General features: G+C 37.7%; 1 protein-coding gene across 1 annotated transcript in view; it reads right to left on the bottom strand.

Moving 5' to 3' along the window:
* Positions 1 to 2135: 2135 nt before the first annotated feature.
* Positions 2136 to 22322, bottom strand: part of NDUFAF2 (NADH:ubiquinone oxidoreductase complex assembly factor 2) — a 183478-nt gene continuing 163291 nt past the window's right edge. Inside the window, exon 4 of the mRNA XM_065875245.1 lies at positions 2136 to 2457. Within this exon, the coding sequence (XP_065731317.1) occupies positions 2206 to 2457 (252 nt within the window). The 3' untranslated portion in view covers positions 2136 to 2205. The remainder of the gene's footprint in view (positions 2458 to 22322) is intronic.

The following is a 22322-nucleotide window of genomic DNA, read 5'->3' as shown; positions in this document are numbered from 1 at the left end:
CGTGGCTTGTTGCGGAGCACAGGCTCTAGGCTCACAGGCTTCAGTAGGTGTGGCACATGGGCTCAGTAGTTGTGGCACGTGGGCTCTAGGGCTTAGGCTCAGTACTTCTGCGTGGGTTTAGTTGCTCTGCAGCATGTGGGATGTTCCTGGACCAGGGCTCGAACCCATGTCCCTTGCATTGGCAGGCAGATTTTTAACCACTGCGCCACCAGGGAAGCCCCAATTTAATTATTTTAAAATGAACATTTTAACTTTTGAAATTTAAAAATCTGCATGGGTTTTGGAGTCTGTCTTGAAAAGATGAAGAAAAACATTTTCATTAAAAAAAAAAAACTTGTAAATTCCCCAAATATAACTTTAAAATATGAAATATGGTGGACAAGTGAATATTTTATGTGAAACTCTGGTTCTGCTTTGCATGTGTCTGGCTTAAAAGCCACATATAAAAACGATTGTTTAGAAAGGCAGTCTTAATTAGGCCAAGATTATAGTTCAGTTTTTATGTAGGACTAAATCTTCTCAGAACTCTGTTCTGATACCACCTAACAGTGTAAACCAGTCATCCTAAAAATGTTAGTCTTGAGGAAAGGAGTGTGGATGGATTACTACAAAGTTTATTCCCACCTCTCAAAATCACTTTGAAAGTTCATACTTTACTAATAATGGGTGGGCCAGTATCATCTTCTTATATAACGTAACTGTTGGCTAAGATTTTCTTTTATGTAAAACAGGTATTTTAAAATGAAAACCATAAATATTAAAATTAATGTAAATTCTGTCATACATTAAGATATTTATAAACAGCCTACACAACAAACTTTTGTAAAATATGTATATAGAATACAGTTAATAAGCTGATAGGCATTTGGTAGTAGACACATTCTATTCTAGCATGTTAGAATTTACAGTTTTTCCTGTAACCTGGGGTTCAAGAACATCTTACTTTACAGTCAATTATACAACAAATTTTATCTCTTTTTATAGTGCCTAATAGCTAGTTCCTTTTTTGCCTCTTTGGTAAAATGTAATACTACTTTGGAATAATGTAAAGAGACAGAATGATTAACTTGATATTAACAGGGCTGCTGGAACGTTAATATTACCACCTAGGAGCTTTTTTTTTTATTGTCATTTCATGAGTGTTATGGTGATTACATTTGATTACTTGTTTTAGTATAACATTTTATAAAGTTGTATTTTTCTGTAGTTTATTTCTTAAGCAATTAAAAATTTTACCTTCTAATATTAAGTAAAAATCTCAGTCCATATTTATTTAGTTGCTACAATGTCAAACACTGTTAGAAGACCTCTATATTAGAACTCTGTTAGCAACAAAAACTTGGTTGTGCACTTCAGAAAATGTATGACACTTTTATATATAATCTGTTTTAATGCTGTCATCTGTCTATAATTTTCTCCAATATAGAAATCACTGGAATCTCCACTATCAGTGGAATCACATTCTGAGAACTCTGCCCTATTTTCTATTTCTTCAAAGTAATTTTTAATCTCACAGAACTGCAATTACTGTACCATTTCTCTGTTTACCATCTTTTCAGACTTTTGTGATAGATTGTCTACTTCCATTGGTCCTAATTCCTCTTTAAAACTCCAACCTCAATTCCACCATAAAATAGCTTTTGTCCCATCTACTCATCAATATCATAGGGTGTTTTTCATTTATCAAATAAATTTTCTTGGCCTCCACGTGTTTTTATCCTGGCCTCCATGTGTTTTATCCAAGTTCATGTTTTTGATTAGTTCTTTAGAATCTTACAGAGTGCCTCTACAGAAATAGCAGTCTTCTCCTTTTATATTTGATCATTTAGGACAGTTCAATATTTACCCTTATCATTTTCTACCAAGATATATTTTGGGTGGTTTCTAAATGATCGTAAGGATCTAAAATGTACTGAGCATTTACAGCTACAAGATACTTCTCAAGGGAGCAACTCAAAGAGGAAAAAAAACTAAGCAAATTCATAAACAGAATGATGACTAAATCAAGTGAAGGATTTAAGTCTAAAAGAAGTTAGGTTCCTATAGTTCATAACCTCACACTTCTTATGCATAGTAAAAACAAGTTCTTAAGTTTACTGGAATAGAGAACTATTGTACAGTCAGAAAATACGAAGTAACTTTTTACTTTTACTTGTTAAAATAGTCACATACATATATAAATGAAATGATTTTACCACAGTGCATTCATTGATTGTGGCTCTTGCCATCTTGTGGCATCCAGGATCCTGGCTGAAAGGTTTTACCAGTGCTGGTGGGAGCCACCGAGGATTCTTCTTTTCCAAAGTACGGAGCGGAGGCATGCCCTTTAATCTGAGTTTGAACTGGTGGAGCCAAGTGTTCCTTGCTGCTCTCTTCTCTGAGGAGTTTTTCTTTTTCATAAAAGTCTTTGGTTTTCATTTTAATTTCTTCTTTATGTTTTTCATTCTTCATTGTTTCCTGCATGCATATATAAATGGAAGAAATCATTAAATTCCTAGTTAGAAGAAAACTCAAACTACAGGTTTTATAAAAATAATATAGCTAAAAAAAATTAAGTACATATATACATGATACTTGCCTTGCATTTAAATAATATATAGATATGTACAGTGTAAGTCTGAAAAAGCTATCTGATTATATAGCTTTATATAAAGCCATATAATGATAGAGTGATGTTATTTTGAATTAAGCAGCTATCTCCTTGTATACTATAATAAAAAGATGAGAAGGATAATGAAATAGAAATATTTACTACCCAGTAAGTGAAACAAACCACTTAACATGAAATATTACACAAAAGCATAAAAGTCACTCTTACCAAAGATTTTCTAAATTTAACAGCTATTTACTGCCTCAAAAACTAATCAGTGATTTGTACTTTCTATTGGAGATGAAGTGAAGGTGAGAGGGCCTCAGAAGGATGCTCCTGCCAGTCTCTTCTCTGTGGGACTTAAAGCATGGTTAGCGCCAGGACCAAGTCCCATCTATTTCCCTTTCGCCTCTGGAGTGGTATGGCAGTGAAGAGGAGGACAGAAACGGAATCAGAGTTCAGCAAGCCTTAGACACCAGTTCCAGAGAGGCACTTTGCTATTGGAAATGCTTCCTCAAATCAGTGCAAGCAATTTGTGCAATGCAGTTTTGTCACTCAGATGTGCTATTCTATTTGTAAGGATCTATACCCCAAACAACAATGAACCTATTACTGTATTTCATTGAATACAAGACCATCAAATTTAAGATGCATCGCTGTTATAGGTACCACTAAAAAAGGCAAACTCCACACATCCTGATTTCAGAGATGTTAAAATTTGAAGATACGCATCTTAAAAACAGATGAAATAGTAATTACGTCTTTTACCTTTATTGATTCCTTCTTCCTCTTCTATCTTAATTATTTCTAAATGGGTGGATTTTTTTTTTTTTTTTTGGCTGCACCTCACAGCTTGCGGGACCTTAGCTCCCCCACCAAGGACTGAATGGGCGCCCTCGGCATTGAAAGGGCAGAGTCCTAACCACTGGACTGCCGGGGAATTCCCTGGGTGAAATTTTTAAATGTTCTTTTTGCTTATCTGTATTTTCTGATTTTTCTTTAAGAATATATTTGTTGGGCTTCCCTGGTGGCACAGTGGTTGTGAGTCCGCCTGCCGATGCAGGGGACACGGATTCGTGCCCCAGTCCGGGAGGATCCCACATGCCACGGAGCGGCTGGGCCCATGAGCCATGGCCACTGGGCCTGCGAGTCTGGAGCCTGTGCTCCGCAGTGGGAGAGGCCACAGCAGTGAGAGACCCACGTACCGGAAAAAAAAAAAAATATATATATATTTGTTATTTATAATATGAATGTTAACATAACTAATATCTGACAACATTGACAAAAACAAATTCTCCCAAGTTATTTAAAAATTTCAACATTTAAAAAAATGACACATCTGGGACTCCCCTGGTGGCACAGTGGTTAAGAATCTGCCTGCCAATGCAGGGGACATGGGTTCAAGCCCTGGTCCAGGAAGATCCCACATGTCGCAGAGCAACTAAGCCCGCCTGCCACAACTACTGAGCCTGCACTCTAGAGCCCACGTGCCACGACTGCTGAAGCCTGCGCGCCTAGAGCCCGTGCTCCGCAACAAGAGAAGCCACCAAAATGAGAAGCCCACACACCACAACGAAGAGTAGCCCCCGCTCGCCGCAACTAGAGAAAGCCCGAGCGCAGCAGCGAAGACCCAATGCAGCCAAAATTAAATAAATTTATTTTAAAAAATGGTTCCTTTAAAAAAAATGACACATCTGGTTATTTAAATATATGATGCAATCTTTCTGTTTCTAACATGAATTTCAAGCAATAATAGTTCTCCAAAAAGGTAAACCCTGATATTTAAAATCACATTTAAAATAATGGTCTATACTTACAGGAAAAGATTTGAGGAGATTGTAGTGTTACAGACTTTTAGACACAAGGGCCCATCTAATGAAACCTCTCCTAAAGCAAACGTGGGGGAAGGCATATTTATAAATATTCTTGTAATTTCTATAACAGATCAATTCCCTATGAGTAATTTAATAACCACAGTAACTATGAGTTTAGGGACAGCTGCTCTGAGTGAGGGTGAGAGTCTGGCTTTGCCTTTCATATACTCTGTAGAATTCTCAGGTGGGGTGACCATATGTCACAAAAGAAATCCCTCAATATGATACTGGAAATAATGGAAGTAGGTGGAAATATTTTTCAGTCTGAGGCCATCTCATCTTCACTTCATCTCCAGACTCTTCAAGACCCTCTATGAACTGGTGTGTCAGCCCGGAGGCTCTTTCTCCTGAGCAGAATGAAAGGTTCAAGAGGGTTGAACTTGCACTAGTAGCCCACCACAGGGAGCAAGACACTACTGAGAAGCTGGTATTAAGCTTGCTTGGCTTGGTATAAGAGCATCAGTCACACTGCCTTTCGGGATTTCAGCTGTACTGTTGCAATCTTACAGCTGGTGCAAGCCTATGCCTTCTGCATAAAAGGAAACTGAGGGCAGAGAGCTGTTCTTTCTTTATTCCTGCCTTCATATAATTCCTCTTTACTCATCATTACTCTGCCAAGTAGTTTCTTTCTTATAACAGCTATTTAGGCCAATAAAAAGTCAATCTGAATATGTTAATTATTTTAATATGAAGATTAAAGATTTCAGAGTTGAAAAACATGGAGACTATAGTTTTTCCTAGAAAAGAATGTCTTTTTTTTTTAAAAAACTAATGGTTACCAGACCCCTGCCAACAGCTTCCAGAAAAATTACACAGAACATAAATCATTTGTGAAAGGAAATCTAGTTTTGTAAATATTTGGAATAGATAAAATGAAAGTAGTTAGGTGGAAAAAATAGGAATTTGTAGACTAAAAGAGAAGCAGAAGTAATTCTGTAACAAAGCCTATTTCATAGCAGAAATTACTATAAAGCAAGGATTTTTCCCTTACATTATTTCCTTGGAAACATCACCTTAAGTCTCAATATGTGTATCAATAAAAACATTGTTTGTTTCAGCATTTTAGGGATAAACCAAGGGTAAGTAGGTCTTCACATAAATGTTTATATGTTTAAAGCAAATATTTATCCCTTTGCATACCACTTTTCACCCTGTCAGTATTCTTTCACATTAAAAAAAAACAGTTGTATGGATTTTATCACTTGCATTATACCATGACTTACTTAATGTCTACCCCTATTTTTGTTTCCAATATATCACTTTTTCATAAAAAAAAAAACAGAACTCTGATGACTATCCACATACATAGTTCTTTGACCCAAACACATAGTTGCAATCCCAAATCTACCTTTTACTATCTGTGACACCAAGAAAGTCAGTTAACTTTGTTCAGTCTCAGTTTCTTTATCTGAAAATGGGAATACAGTGACTATGTATACATAAAATTTACATCTCAAATACTCATATGCATACTGTTCACACTGTTAGACCTTCTGAAAGTTTGCAGTTAAAAACATGGGCTTTGAAGCAAGACAAATTGCATATAAATCTCAGTTTTGCCATTTACTAGCTGTGACCCTGTTAATGTTGCTTAACCTCTCTGTGTCTCAGTTTCCTTGTGTGAAATGGAGATTACAGTACTGCCTTCTTCTATGGGCTGTTGTAAAGACTGGGAAAGAACTGGCTATTGGGCAGTAATAGTACAACAGAAGATGTTACAGGTGGATTTTTAAATAGTGATTGTTTATTCCATTCCATTAAAAATAAACACACCAAACATATCTGTCCCTCTTTCTCATCTCAGGGTAGAAATATAGTCTCAATACTTGTATCTTTAAGTACTTAAAAATTTAACCCACTAATTTGTGACATACATTGAATAACTATTTGTTGTGAACATTTGTAAATAGCAGGATCCCTACATCAATTGCTATCCTTATGAAGAATGAACAAAATTCATAATTTTGCCAGGATGAAAAAATCTCCAATTTAATGTGCTACAGTCTCCAACAAAGGCAGCAACCACTACCACTGGATTGAGAACAGAGGTGTTAGTAAGACATAATCTACTGGCTTGAAAACAAGATGGAGTAACTGGTGCCAGACTAGTTCTTCTGCCATAAACAACTAGAAAACTGGACAAAAATACTAAACTTTTCAGATACTAAACAACAGCCAGTGCAGTACTGTGATCCTTGAGAGAGGGGAAACAAACGAGATAAGCCCTGTATCACCTCAGCTGGAGGCTGCTGCACAGGGTCAGGGAACCCAAACAGAGGTTGGTTACCTCGCTGAGCTAAAGAGATAGAGATGGTTGGTTAGGAAGGCTGAGGAAGCTGAAATTTGTGGGGCACAGTACCAGAACACACACACACACACACACACACACACACACACACAGAGTTCTAGAAACCTGGATAGGGGTACCCTTGAGTGTTCAGCTGAGTATCAAACTGTATGTGGGTAGGATGAGACTCTACAGGGCCAGGAAGGTCAGTTTCTGGCTAAAGAATAACTACTGGGGAGCTGTAAACTGAACAACTGCTGCAGCTTGCATGAGACTAGGGGACATTCAAGTTCTAAAAAGCCTCACCAAACCTGCAGGGCATTTAGTATAAAGACTTCAGAAAGATCACTCCTTAGGAGTAAGAATAAATTGGCACAAGAGTTGAGGTAACTCTAGATCTGCACTGTCCAATACAGTAGCCACTAGCCAAATGTTGTTATTTAAATTAATTAAATTTTAAAATTTAGTTCCTTAATTGTACTAGGCACATTTCAAGTGTTTAGTAGCCAAATGTGACTAGTGGCTACCATATTGAAAAGTACAGATACAAAACATTTCCATTATTGCAGAAACTCCTATTGAACAGTACTGCTCTAGATCCACCTGAACAAATCTTAAAAATAAAGCCTCCAAAAGTTTGGGCTGATTCACATGTAAATTAATATACTCAAAAAAAAAAAAACCCTCAACATTTTTAAAAGGAAGACAACAAAACACAGACAGTAAACAATAAACTATTTCAGTGTTTATCATCCAATCAAGAAGTGAAGAAGGAAAGTGTGATCCAAAACCAGTCAACAGAAACATGATAGAAATGATGAAATTAATAGATATGGACTTTATCACAGCTACTACAAATATGTTAAAGACTTAAAAGAAAAATTAACATGAAGAGAAGAAATGTAGAAACATTTAAAAAGAACCAAATGGAACTTCTAGAGGTGAAAAATACAATACATGAAATAAAAAATGTAATGGATATGCTTAACAGCAGATTAGACCCTGCAGAAGAAAAGAAAAAAGAATCTGAAAACAAGGCAATGGAAACTATGCAAACTGAAGCAAAAGAGAGAGAAAATTGCTTAAAAAACTGAACCAGAGCCTCAGTGAGCTGTGGGGCAATATTAAGCAGTCTCACATACATGTAACTGGAATCACAAAAAAAGAAGAAAGAGGAAGGAGAAAAAATAATGACTAAAAAATATATCAAATAGATAAACATATAAATCTACATATCCAAGAACCTAAAAAAACTCCAAGTAGGAAAAGTACAAAACCAAAGCATATCAAAACCAAATTGCTAAAAACTAATGATAAAAGAGAAAATCTTAAAATAAGCTACAAAAGAAAGACATTTATGAGACAAAGATAAATACTACTGAGTTCTCATCAGAAACAATGCAAGGTACAAAACAATGGAATGACTTTAATACACTGAAAAAAAATAAAAACTGTCCATTTAGAATCCTATATCCAGTGGAAACATCCTTTAAAAATGAAGGCAATGACATTTTCAGACAAAAAAAAATAGATGTTTTTGTCACAAGCAAACTTCTATTACAAGAACATTAAAGGAAGTATTAAATACTTTAGGTTGAAAAAATGATACAATATGGAAACTTGAATCTACATAAAGGAATGAATAGTGCCAAAAATACCAGAATGAAGGACTTCATTGCAGGGAAAAATGTTAGACTTTGGGACACTCTGCTAGGTACTCAATGCCCTTTGATTTTATGTCTACCCACTCCCAGCTCCTTGAGCCCATGAGGAGCTTCATCACATTGTGCATTGAAACTACTGCTATAGATTTTGAGGGTTATCATCACTGTACCCCCACCAGAAGGACTTCTCAAGCTTTGCAAAGATGTCAGTTACCACTAAATAGAGGAGAAGTACAGCCTGAAATGCAAGAGAACTATTGTGACCATATGCAGCCCTCAGATTAATAGTACTACCTGGGAGACAGATGATACCTCATTCCCTCCCTACTCCCACCTGACAAAGAGCCTCTGCCCACCAAACCTTCCATGTCTTGCACCACTGTCCTGGCTTCCCTGGCCTGGGATTTGAAGCAGTATGTCAACAATGGCCCTTCTCCACTGAAGCCGAATCTGGTGGGGTGGACAATCAGAAAGTCATGCATGAGGTTAACTCGTTTCTGAGAAGGTCACATCAAAGAGTCCCCTGGAGTGAAGTACTGAAGGATATCATTCTCAACCAATCTCAGGGAAGAAGAGAAAGAAACCATACTGACAATAGAGAAAGCATAAGCTGTACCAAAATCTGATATTTCAGAACTTTTCCTAAGTATATTGTTTATGAATGACTATTGTTCTGTGACAATCTCTCTCATTTCAACAGGCACCAGGGGTGTTCAGTTGGAGCAAATTAGCTTAGGCTTGAGTTGTTTACAGAGCCTTAATATTGGAAAAATACACAAACTCAGTTGTGAAAAGTATTGTGTTAAATGTTTGAATTTATATATTTTTCTACATCAAATTATAAATTACCATTGTTTATGAAGGATTACATTGAAAAAAGATTAACAAAAAAAAAGCTCTGGGGCTTCCCTGGTGGCGCAGTGGTTGAGAGTCCGCCTGCCGATGCGGGGGACACAGGTTCGTGCCCCGGTCTGGGAGGATCCCGCATGCCGCGGAGCAGCTGGGCCCGTGGGCCGTGGCCGCTGAGCCTGCGCATGCGGAGCCTGTGCTCCACAACGGGAGAGGCCACAGCAGTGAGAGGCCCGCGTACCACACACACAAAAAAAAAAACCCCAAAAAACCCCCCAAAAAAGCTCTGGATGCATTTAACAAGCTTAACCCTGTTTTTGTAGTTTAGACAAGTTAATGGTTATTTATTGTGCACTATTTATTAATTCAGTGATGAGAACTCAAGCCCCCAAAAGGTTGCAGCTCAAGTCCTTTTCAGTGCCACTTCTTTGCTAAGAGCCCTGCTTAAGAGCCCTTTTGGTAGCTGTCCTGTTGTTGTACTACATGTTGCAAATTGCTAAGTGTGGTAATCACAAAAGCATTTTTAAAGTTGTTTTTTTATTAAACTAATAATATACAGACAAAAATTAAAGCCTGAAAATGCAGTCTTCAAACATGTTGACTCAAAGAGGTTAGGAATTATATTATCCCACTCTAATCATATAGTCCCTTATGTGAAAATCTAGTACACATGACTTTTGGTGTAGAAATGGTGAAGAAATCAGCTCTAATATACAGTTATAGCTGCAGGAGGTACTATAACAGATCTGGATACTTGGACTATAAAAAAGGAGGTGAAACAAATGGCAGAATAGGACTAGAGGTCTCTGCGATGATGCCTTAGGAGAGATAAAGGACACTAAGGCAATGCAAACCTGAACCTTGGAACCATACTCTAGCATCTGAGAGAAGAGAGAGAGAGCTGTCCACAAGTGCTCTCTGATGAAGTCATCTTGACTGGAAGAAAATTTAATTACTCAGTGAGTACTGGAGAAAGAAAAGGGCTGAGAAATATCTGAGTGAGTTAAAACAGTTTCCCAAAGATTTTTCTGTTTCAGGTATCCAAGTCATTCTGCATCTCTGGGGCCACACTTGGACAAGAGGTGAAGGAGTGAACAGTTCTGAGTCTACGCTATTAAACAGAATTGAGTATTTGGATATAGATCTAAGCATACATACAAGAGCATTTAGGAATATCTATTATTACACATATACCTTGTGGACAAGGGCATATAAATACAAATTAAAAATTACCCGTCATTAATAATTTATGTAAAGTATCACTAGTATTTTTAAATTTAGTGTGCTTATTTGTATGTGCCACATGTATGTATAAATAAAAAAGAAAAATGGTTTTCATGACATAATTCAGGAGCTCAATCCCCTAACCCTGTTTCTCTCTTTAGAGTCAGCCTAGTAAAGAGAAAATTCTTCTGTCAAGGAATATTTCAGTAATACACTCTATGTACATATATATGATGGTGTGATATTCATGTTAAAGATAAAATTCCACAATAATAGACTTCAAAATTATTTTATAATTTTTATACAGATAGACCTGGAAATGGAATAGAGCTAATGGTCAGTTCTTTATTAGGAAATTATAAAGTTTGTTCTAAAAGTGCTATGAACCCAGCCAGGAAAAATGGCAGGCAGAATACAGTTATACATAACAACCCATTTCTTCTTTGAGAGTCTGGCTCCACACTCCTCTGGAGTTTGGTATTTATAAATGGTCTCCATTTGGTTTCAAGTACTTGTGAACTCCATGTATACCATATATAACTACGTTCAAACTTAAGTACAAAAGAAATCCCAAGATAAAAAATCTAAATACAGTTTAAAGTAAATTCAACAGTGCTTCATTGTTAGAAAGTTACCATATTCAAAAGCAAGTAAAGACTTAAGAGTCAGTCTTAACAGATATTGATAAAATTTCCCATGTCACTAAATTCTTTTTTAGCTTTCTACGGTAACAAAACTATGGCCATTTCATGATGATCCAGTTATATTACATACAAAAAACAGGAACCTAATTTTTTTTTAAGTTTTAGTATAAAATTATAAATTACCAATGCATTTGTGGCAAAAGCTTAGTGTAAATATATCTTTAATAACTACTGGATGTAGATATGTACTTTTCAAAGTACACATAAGATAAAGATACAATGAAAGTTTTGGTCTTAGAAACAGATCAACTTTCTACAATATTTAAATTACTAAATACATTCTCCTCTACCCATACATTTTCACCTCTCACTAGACCATGTGATATACATAATATAAATATATTTGACTTTGACAGCCCCATTTTCTTTCCATAATTTAAACTATACATACTAATGAATAATTTTTATTTTAATCAACATTAAAAATTTTAAAGTATGACTACACTGCTTTTGAGTCTATTTAAAAATATTTTTGGGGCTTCCCTGGTGGCACAGTGGTTGAGAGTCCACCTGCCGATGCAGGGGACACGGGTTTGTGCCCTGGTCTGGGAAGATCCCACATGCCACAGAGCGGCTGGGCCTGTGAGCCATGGCTGCTGAGCCTGTGCGTCCAGAGCCTGTGCTCCCCAACAGTAGAGGCCACAACAGTGAGAGGCCCACGTACCGCAAAAAAAAATATATATATATATATTTTTTTTTTTTTTTTTTTTTGAAGAATACAAAAAGATTGAGTAAATAGATTTAAGTGAAGACTTGACATAAAGTATGGTACAGGTCCTCAAACCTTAGAGACATATGGTTACTGTAACATGGTCTCCTCCAGAAAGTAGCCTCCCAGTATATGCCACATACTCCACCCAGCAATCAACATGATTATAATGGGAATTTGATTTGTAACTGTTTCAAAATGTTCTAAGATGCATATTCTTTTTACAGTGTCAACTTTATAGCATACCAGGAAACAATTTAAACCTAACAATAGCAGTAGCAATGCCTAAGCTTGAAAATATTGCCAAATTGTTTAATTAAACTACATTTTCTAGTTCTACAAGTTGAACTGCCAGGATGAAATAGTAAGTTATTATATCACCCTTTTTCAATGTAGAAAGAGAGAAGAGAAAAAAAGAGGGGAGTTTATGAGGTCACCAAAATGTTATGAGATCACCAAAAGGTACTCTGTGCTCAGACCAGAGGCAATGCCTGCTAGATTAGTAATCAAAAGTGAATTTAATCTTGCCTGGGTAGGAGTAGAAGCCAAAATGGTAAATAAATGACAGAGCGTAGGTTAGTATGATAGCGCTGGGTTGCTAAGAAATCTATTAGAATGAAACAACAACCAAGCAAGTTCTGCTTACAGAAGCTGCTCCTGCTATGTGTTCTTGCCAATCACTATTGTGCCTCTGCCAAGTCAATGTCACCTTTAATTTATTCACATTCAAGTCTGCTGCAAACAGACTTTGATCAATCACAATAATGAAAATGTAGACTGAGTTTTGTTGTTTTGACATGCTTTCTTGAACTTTTCTCCTTCATTTTTTCAAAACACTTCTAATTGCAAGAAGTTGATCTCAATGGTTCCTGTTATTTGAGGGAACAATTGTTAAGGTTTGTTTATTTTCCTTGCTCGCTAGGAATTTCTGGCATTGAGTTTTCTTTCTTTGAACTTGAGCCAGATTAATTATTAAATCTCAAAATGTCACTAAAATGAACTAATCAGAGAGCTCAAGTCATTAATAGTTTTGCAGGTAGTATTTCCCTTAATAAAACAAATGAACTTCCATATATATATTAAAAAAAGACCTTTGAGCATAAAGACACAATCACTTAATTGAAAAAGGAATTTAGCAGTTAAACATTAATAAAAAAACAATTACAGTCATTTAACATTAGTCCTATTTAATTGAACTGCCCTGGTGGGAGACAAAGAAAACCTTGCTCCCTTGCGTGAGAAGGGGAAAGACCATAATCCCTGGAAGAGAAGGCAATGTCAGGTCCCCATGGCTTTCCGGGCATGGACTTTGAGACTGGGAAAGAAATGGCAGAGAGGCTGGAGCCCTGGAGGAAAAAGAAGGTTCCATCTGTGAATGACTGCTAACATTTATTGAGCTGTTATGTGCCAGCTGCTGTAAGGAGAAAAGAGTTCTTCTCTCCGAGGTTGAGAAAGGGAAGTAGAGCAGCTGAGCAAGAAGGTGAGACACAAAGTTAGAGAAGCTGCAGCTCCCGCTATACAGAATCTGCCCTAAAGATTCAAAAATATCATGGCCAGAGGTTTCCCTCCCCAGGACCTAATGCAGGGATACTGTCCCCCAATGAAAGGGACAACAGGACCTGGAGCCCTGAAAGATATACTCATTCATTCATGCATTTTTCATTCAATAAATATATACTGAGCACCTACAGTTCAAGGCCCTGGGGATACAGAGGATAAAACCTGGCTCTGACTCTTATGAAGCTTTCTTGTGGGTAGAGAGGAGGACAGGCAAAGGCGGTGACTTTGGAGGACTCAAGGTAGGGAAGAGCTGAGTTAGCACCAATGGCCAAGTACCAGGCTAATGCTTATGGGTTCTTTCCTATTTTCTCATTCACTCATTCATTGGTTCATTCACACATTGAGAGCCCACTATGTGCCAAGGATAAAGAGTTAAAAGAAGCAATTTTTTACCCTGTTCTTAAGGAACTCACAATCTAGGAAAGATAGATGGGTAAAAAATTAATTAAATTTACTATATGATAAGTTCTGTGATAATATCAAGTAAAGAATGTTATGAGGGGGCTTCCCTGGTGGTGCAGTGGTTTGAGAGACCACCTGCCGATGCAGGGGACACGGGTTTGTGCCCCGGTCCGGGAAAATCCCACATGCTGCGGAGCAGCTGGGCCTGTGAGCCATGGCTGCTGAGGCTGCGCGTCTGGAGCCTGTGCTCCGCAATGGGAGAGGCCACAGCAGTGAGAGGCCCACGTACCACAAAAAACAACAACAACAAAAAAGAATGTTATGAGACTGCAGAAGAAAAGTTGGTGTTCCTATTATTGTCCACAGGGTGGGGAGTAGGGGGTTAGAAATGACTTCCTAGAGAAGATGATGCCTGAGTCTTAACAACAGGAATTAACCAGAAAACTGAGAAGAGGGGGCATTCTGGGAAGAGGTAAGTGTACACTTAGAGGTATGAAGGAGTAAAGCAGCACAGCAAATTCAGGATACTGTAAGCAGTTCATACGGCATGAAGCGGTCAGAACATGCTGAATCTTATAATGCAATGTTAGGACATTTAGATTTTATCCTGAAATATTCTGACTTCGAAGCAAGATTAGGATTTCCAGATAGAAGAGTAGAATGATCAGTTAATTTGAATTTCAGATAAACAAAAAATAATTCTTTAGTATAAGTATGTTCTAAATATTGCATGGGACATACTCACTTATAATTATTGTTTGAAATTTAAATTTAACTAGGTGCCCTGTATTTTTATTTGTAAAATCTGGCAACCATAGCAAGACTTAGCATTAAAAAAAATGACTCTGGCAACTGTAGAAACTGAATTGGAGGGAGGCAAGACTGGACTAGAGAAATCAGTTTGGGTGCTACTGCAGAAATGCAAGTGAGAAATCATTAGGGCAGGAACTAAGGCAATGGTAGTGAGATGGAGAGAAAAAGATAGACTGTTGAGACATTCAAAAGGAGAAAGGTCTTGGTCACCAAGTATGTGGAAGTGAAGGAGACCAGAATAATCCCCAAGTTTCTGATGAACGATGATGGATAATGCCATTAATTAACCATAGTAGGAAACAGAGAAAAAGAGGAGTTCCATCTTAGACATACTGAATTTGAGATGTCTATAAAATATCCAAGTATTCTGTATCGAACTGTTAGCTCCTTCTTCTTAGCCAAACCTCCAAATACTGAAGCGCTTCAGGACTCAATTCTAGGCCCTCTTCTTTGCCTATACTTTCTCCCTAGGTAATTATTTCTATATATGCTGAAGAATTTCAAACTTATACTTTCAGGTCTGACCACTCTCCAAGCTCCAGAATCATATACCCAACTATCTAACTGAAGTCTCCACTTGGATGCCTAATGGACATTTTAAATTAAATATATCCAAGACCAATGAGGCTCAGAGGACTAGCTCAGGGTCACACAATTAGCCTAGACTTGAAACGGAAGCTTCTGTCTCCACTGCGTTCTTTCCTCTACTCATACTGCTTTGCACAGTTCTCAGCAGGCCCCCGCATTGCTCAGCATACAGCTGGGCTCAGTAGAGTCGGCCTCACTGCATTGTTCCTCTGACACCTGGCAGCTGTGCCTAGTTTCAGTCAGGCCTCACCCTATTCCCATTCTTCACACGCTGAGATCCAGACAAGCTCCAAGGTGACATCCCACTGCACATACACAGAGAGGGGCCATACAGCTAACGGGCAGCTCTGAAAGTTAACTACCATACTCTTAAAGTAGCCTTTCTGACATATCAAAGGCAAACATGGGCAGGATCTGGGGAAGAGGAAGAGGCTACTGGGATGTCCTCATGGTGGGAAGCAGCACTTCTGCCAGCAGTAGCTAAATCAGCCTCCCTTACACAACTATATTTACTAAAACTATTCCTACTTTCCTTTACCACCTACATCCACCTAGCACTAAATCCTATCAATTCTTCCTCAAAAATATATCTTGAATTGTGTGGTTCTCTCCATCTTCATTGCTAACATTTCTTGCCTAGATTACAATCGCTTCCTAATAGGTCTCCTTGGTTCTCTATGATCTAATGTCCACGTATCAACCCCTGACTTTTCATGCCACCTCCCACTAACAATTCTTTAACGGGTCCTTAGAACAAATCCCAAACTTGCCCATGACAGACATGGAGATACTCTGATTAGCTCCCCCTTCAAGAAAGGACTTGCTTCAGGTGCAGGGAGGGTGGTGGGCAGACAGCCTACACTGTATAGCCATACCATGGCTTATCAACAGATAGACATTTGGGTTGTTTTCTAGACTTTCACTATGTCATATTCACTATTTCTTTTACAGATAGTGAATTATGCCAAATCATGTATTTTTACCAGATAATTCTGAGTAGATTTCTAGAAGTTGGATTGCTAAGGCACAGGGTAAGTACATATATATATTCTGCTATCTCAAAGAGAATGGGTTTTTGACTGCCCTTTCTACCTCCCTCCTCTCCTCCTTCTTCCCCCCATTACTCAGTGCCTAGAATATCTAGCACATTATAGGTGTTCAATATATATTTGTTGAATTAATGAATTTGGCTCTGCATATACACTTTACTAACTGCTGAAAGATCAGATTAAATTTGTATTTTGCAGTTGTGTTATAAGTCCAAATCTAAACTTCAATACCTAGTTATAAGTCCAAATCTAAACTTTAATAGCTAGTAATCAATGATAAATAATATTCCATTAATAAAACAAATTCTGATTCTAAGTGACTTAAAGCCCTTCTCTTCATATGCTAGAAAAGTCTTAATAACTTGAAAACTGAGAAAAGACAGGTACAAATTTATTTATACTCCTGTGAGCTTGCACTAGTTTTTGAAAAAAATCAATGTAGTAAAGTTGACTAAGTTTGCTCTTTTGAAAATTGAGAAAAAATTATTTCTCTGTTTTTCTTCGTGTACCTTTTACCTGTCAACCAGTAAGTATTTCACTTAAAATATATCACCACTCAAATACAAAGTTCCTAACTTAGGAAGGCGTTAAAGGGAGAAAGTTGAAAAATAAACCAATTATTTTGGACTTAAAACACTTCTTTTCCCTCAGAGAAATGGTTTTATAATGATGGTTATATTCCCTGCCTAGTATATATATTAAGCAATTTAACCACAGTGTAGCATATTATCAATAAAAAATACAATGTGATACAATCACAGTACCTCATCCATAGTGAGTACGACTGAATTGAGACTTGAAAACAGGCTGCTGACATCTCAGAGGGACAGCTGGTACTGTTTCCCCAAAGAGGCAAGGGTACTATGGGGAGGTAGATGGGTAAGTGACCCTCAGTTCAAATGGAGCTCTCCAGTCCACACACCTCCAAAGAGTGTCCAAGCATCTTCCTTCCTATTGTGGGATTGGAGAAGATAGAAATAAGAGGATAGGCTTGGGAAAGGGTAGGTAGTGGTAGAGAGTGGGAGGGGGTGACCACATGGCCAACTAGAAATGCAGCAGTCAGATAAACAACCGCCACGACACCAGCAATAACAACAACACACACTTCAGGCAATGTGAGTAGCACCAACAGGCAGTTGAGGCTGTCTGCAGCAATTATACCGGGAAGAGAGTGGAATTCCCAGAAGAGTAGCGGCTGATGAAACCAACTGAAATGACATGGTCGGAAGGAGAGACGATAAAAGGAAGGAACCACAGAAACATTTTTTCTCCTAAGAGAGAAATGAAAAGGCTAGAATATTAATTCGGATTGTAGACTGAGTTCTAAAGGTCAGGCAATCAGGTGAGCAAGCAGGTGTAAATTCAACTGGGCATCAGTTGTAGTCTAGGAGCCAGGCTTCCTTTAGGTTTGGTGCCAGAAGAAAAAGAAAGGCTCAGGAGTGTCCCAGCCTAATGGAGACAGGAAAATGAACAAACAAGGTGGGTGAGAATTCTTATGAGAACTGGGGGGAGGGCAGCCAAATGGTCACTGAGAAATAAGAACAAAGGCAAAAGTAAATCAAGGGCAGAGAAGCAAGGGGCTTCCTAAGGCACTCACCAAGAGACCTCAGCTGAGGTCTGACCTCTCTTTCACTTTCATTTACATACTCATTTGATATGATTGAGCTCCTACTCTGAGCCAGGCACTGTTCTAGATCCACGAGATACAGCAGAGGACACGAGGCAGTTCCTGCTCTCATGAGGCTTCAATTCTAGAACGAAGAGAGAAATGATAAACTAGCGAATATAAGCTAACTGGTAACTGCCTGCTATTGTCATATCCTTCTCATTTAATCAGCCTGCCCTTTGAGTTTACTAAGAAACAGGAAACTTGAAATAGTAAACTACCAAAGGAGTAAACAGATCTTTCTTTAGCTCCTTTTGAATGTTCCTTTTTCCCCTCAAAATCACTTTTTTTCTATAATAATAAATCTTGAAACAAACACTGAAATTTAAACAAAAATCTATGAAGTCAAAGTGTAGATCACTTACAATTTCATATTCACTGTTGAAAAGTCTAGAGTATGTAATTATATACTTTCCCCTATAGTACACATACATTTTTTTTTTTTTTTTTTTTGCGGTACGCGGGCCTCTCACTGTTGCGGCCTCTCCCGCCGCGGAGCACAGGCTCCGGGCGCGCAGGCCCAGCGGCCATGGCTCACGGGCCCAGCCGCTCCGCAGCACGTGGGATCTTCGCAGACCGGGGCACGAACCCGTGTCCCCTGCATCGGCAGGCAGACTCCCAACCACTGCGCCACCAGGGAAGTCCCCTACACATACATTTATAATATGAATATATCTCATTTACAAATGTATATTTATAATTATAAATAAGATGTGCATACTGTTTCATAAACTGATTTTTCACTTAATAGTTTCCAGATATCTTTTGGTGTCAATATATAGATGTATATTATCCTTTTTTTGAAATTAATGTATACTTTACTACTTATTCTTTACTATTTTTACTTTTTTAAGTTAAAGCATAGGTGACTGACAATATTATATTAGTTTCAGGTGTATAATACAGTGATTTGATATTTTTATAGATTATGTATTCTAATAAAGTTCTTATAAAACATTGAGTATATTCCCTCAATGTGTGATATGATGGGCATTACATCCTTGTAACTCATTTATTATTTTTTTAAAAAGGGTGTTCTTATATATTTTTTTAATATATTTTATTTATTAAACATCTTTATTGGAGTATAATTGCTTTACAATGGTGTGTTAGTTTCGGCTTTATAACAAAGTGAATCAGTTATACATACACATATGTCCCCATATCTCTTCCCTCTTGCGTCTCCCTCCCTCCCACCCTCCCTATCCCACCCCTCTAGGTGGTCACAAAGCACCGACCTGATCTCCCTGTGTTATGAGACTGCTTCCCACTAGCTATCTATTTTACATTTAGTAGTGTATATAGGTCCATGCCACTCTCTCACTTTGTCCCAGCTTACCCTTCCCCCTCCCTGTACCCTCAAGTCCATTCTCTACAAGGTCTGTGTCTTTATTCCCGTCTTGCCCCTAGGTTCTTCATGACTATTTTTTCTTTTTTTTCTTTTTTGGATTCCATATGTATGTGTTAGCATATGGTATTTGTTCTCCTCTTTCTGACTTACTTCACTCTGTATGACAGACTCTAGATCCATCCACCTCACTACAAATAACTCAACTTGGTTTCTTTTTATGGCTGAGTAATATTCCTTTGAAAACATGTGCCACATCTACTTTATCCATTCACCTGTTGATGGACACTTAGGTTGCTTCCATATCCTGGCTATTATAAACAGACCTTCAATGAACATTTTGGTACATGACTCTCTTTCACATGTTTCTTGGTAATCTGTATATCTTCTTTGGAGAACTCTCTATTTAGGTCTTCTGCACATTTTTGGATTGGGTAGTTTGTTTTTTTGATATTGAGCTGCATGAGCTGCTTGTAAATTTTGGAGATTAATCCTTTGTCAGTTGCTTCATTTGCAAATATTTTCTCCCATTCGGAGGGCTGTCTTCTCGTCTTGTTTATGGTTTCCTTTGTTGTGCAAAAGCTTTGAAGTTTCATTAGGTCCCATTTGTTTATTATTGTTTTTATTTCCCTCTCTCTAGAAGGTGGGTCAAAAAGGATCTTGCTGTGATTTATGTCATAGAGTGTTCTGCCTATGTTTTCCTCTAAGAGTTTTATAGAGTCTGGCCTTACACTTAGGTCTTTAATCCATTTTGAGTTTATTTTTGTGTATGGTGTTAGGGAGTATTCTAATTTCATACTTTTATATGTAGCTGTCCAGTTTTCCCAGCAACAGTTACTGAAGAGGCTGTCTTTTCTCCACTGTATGTTCTTGCATCCTTTATCAAAGATAAGGTGACCATATGTGCGTGGGTTTATCTCTGGGCTTTCTATTCTGTTCCATTGATCTATATTTCTGTTCTTGTGCCAGTACCATACAGTCTTGATTACTGTAGCTTTGGAGTATAGTCTGAAGTCAGGGAGCCTGATTCCTCCACCTCTGTTTTTCTTTCTCAAGATTGCTTCAGCTATTTGGGGTCTTTTGTGTTTCCGTATAAATTGTGAAATTTTTTGTTCTAGTTCTGTGAAAAATGCCAGTGGTAGTTTGATAGGGATTGCACTGAATTTGTAGATTGCTTTGGGTAGTATAGTCATTTTCACAATGTTGATTCTTCCAATCCAAGAACATAGTATACCTCTCCATCTATTTGTATCATCTTTAATTTCTTTCATCAGTGTCTTATAGCTTTCTGCATACAGGTCTTTTGTCTCTTTAGGTAGGTTTATTCCTAGATATTTTATTCTCTTTGTTGCAATGGTAAATGGTGCAATATTTACCATTTTTTTCTTAATTTCACTTTCAGATTTTTCATCATTACTGCATAGGAATGCAAGAGATTTCTGTGCATTAATTTTGTATCCTGCTACTTTACCAAATTCACTGATTAGCTCTAGTAGTTTTCTGGTAGCATCTTTAGGATTCTCTATGTATAGTATCATGTCATCTACAAACAGTGACAGCTTTACTTCTTCTTCTCTGATTTGGATTCCTTTTATTTCTCTTTCTTCTCCAATTGCTGTGGTGCAAACTTCCAAAACTATGTTGAATAATAGTGGTGAGAGTGGACAACCTTGTCTTGTTCCTGATCTTAGTGGAAATGGTTTCAGTTTTTCACCATTGAGGATGATGTTGGCTGTGGGTTTGTCATATATGGCCTTTATTATGTTGAGGAAAGGTCCCTCTATGCTTATTTTATGGAGGGTTATTACCATAAGTGGGTGATGAATTTTGTCGAAAGCTTTCTCTGCATCTATTGAGATGATCACTGGCTTTTCTCCTTCAATTTGTTAATATGTTGTATCACAATGCTTGATCTGCGTATATTGAAGAATCCTTGCATTCCTGGGATAAACCCCACTTGATCATGATGTACGATCCTTTTCATGTGCTGTTGGATTCTGTCTGCTAGTATTTTGTTAATGAATTTTGCATCTATGATCATCAGTGATATTGGCCTGTAGTTTTCTTTCTTTGTGACACCTTTGTCTGGTTTTGGTATCAGGGTGATGGTGGCCTCATAGAATGGGTTTCAGAGTGTTCCTCCCTCTGCTATATTTTGGAAGAGTTTGAGAAGGATAGCTGTTAGCTCTTCTCTAAATGTTTGATAGAATTCGCCTGTGAAGCCATCTAGTCTTGGGCTTTTGTTTGTTGGAAGATTTTTTTTTTTTTTTTTTTTTCTGTACGCGGGCCTCTCACTGTTGTGGCCTCTCCCGTTGCGGAGCACAGGTTCCAGACGTGCAGGCTCAGTGGCCATGGCTCACGGGCCCAGCCACTCTGCAGCATGTGGGATGTTCCCAGACTGGGGCACGAACCCGTGTCCCCTGCATCAGCAGGTGGACTCTCAACCACTGCGCCACCAGGGAAGCCCTGTTGGAAGATTTTTAATCACAGTCTCAGTTTCAGTGCTTGTGATTGATCTGTTCATATTTTCTATTTCTTCCTGGTTCCATCTCAGAGGGTTGTGTATTTCTAAGAATTTGTCCATTTCTTCCAGGTTGTCCATTTTATTGGCATATAGTTGCTTGTAGTAATCTCTCATGATCCTTTGTATTTCTGCAGTGTCAGTTGTTACTTCTCCGTTTTCATTTCTAATTCTATTGGGTTGAGTCTTCTCCCTTTTTTTCTTGATGAGTCTGGCTAATGGTTTATCAATTTTGTTTATCTTCTCAAAGAAGCAGCTTTTAGTTTTATTGATCTCTGCTACCATTTCCTTAATGTCTTTTTCATTTATTTCTGATCCGATTTTTATGATTTTTTTCCTTCTGCTAACTTTGGGGTTTTTTGTCCTTCTTTCTCTAATTGCTTTAGGTGTAAGGTTAGGTTGTTTATTTGAGATGTTTCTTGTTTCTTAAGATAGAATTGTTTTGCTATAAACTTCCCTCTTAGAACTGCTTTT

Source organism: Phocoena phocoena, chromosome 3 (genome assembly GCF_963924675.1).
Source record: "Phocoena phocoena chromosome 3, mPhoPho1.1, whole genome shotgun sequence".
Classification (NCBI taxonomy): domain Eukaryota; kingdom Metazoa; phylum Chordata; class Mammalia; order Artiodactyla; family Phocoenidae; genus Phocoena; species Phocoena phocoena.
This window is presented reverse-complemented; position numbering and strand designations above follow the sequence as displayed.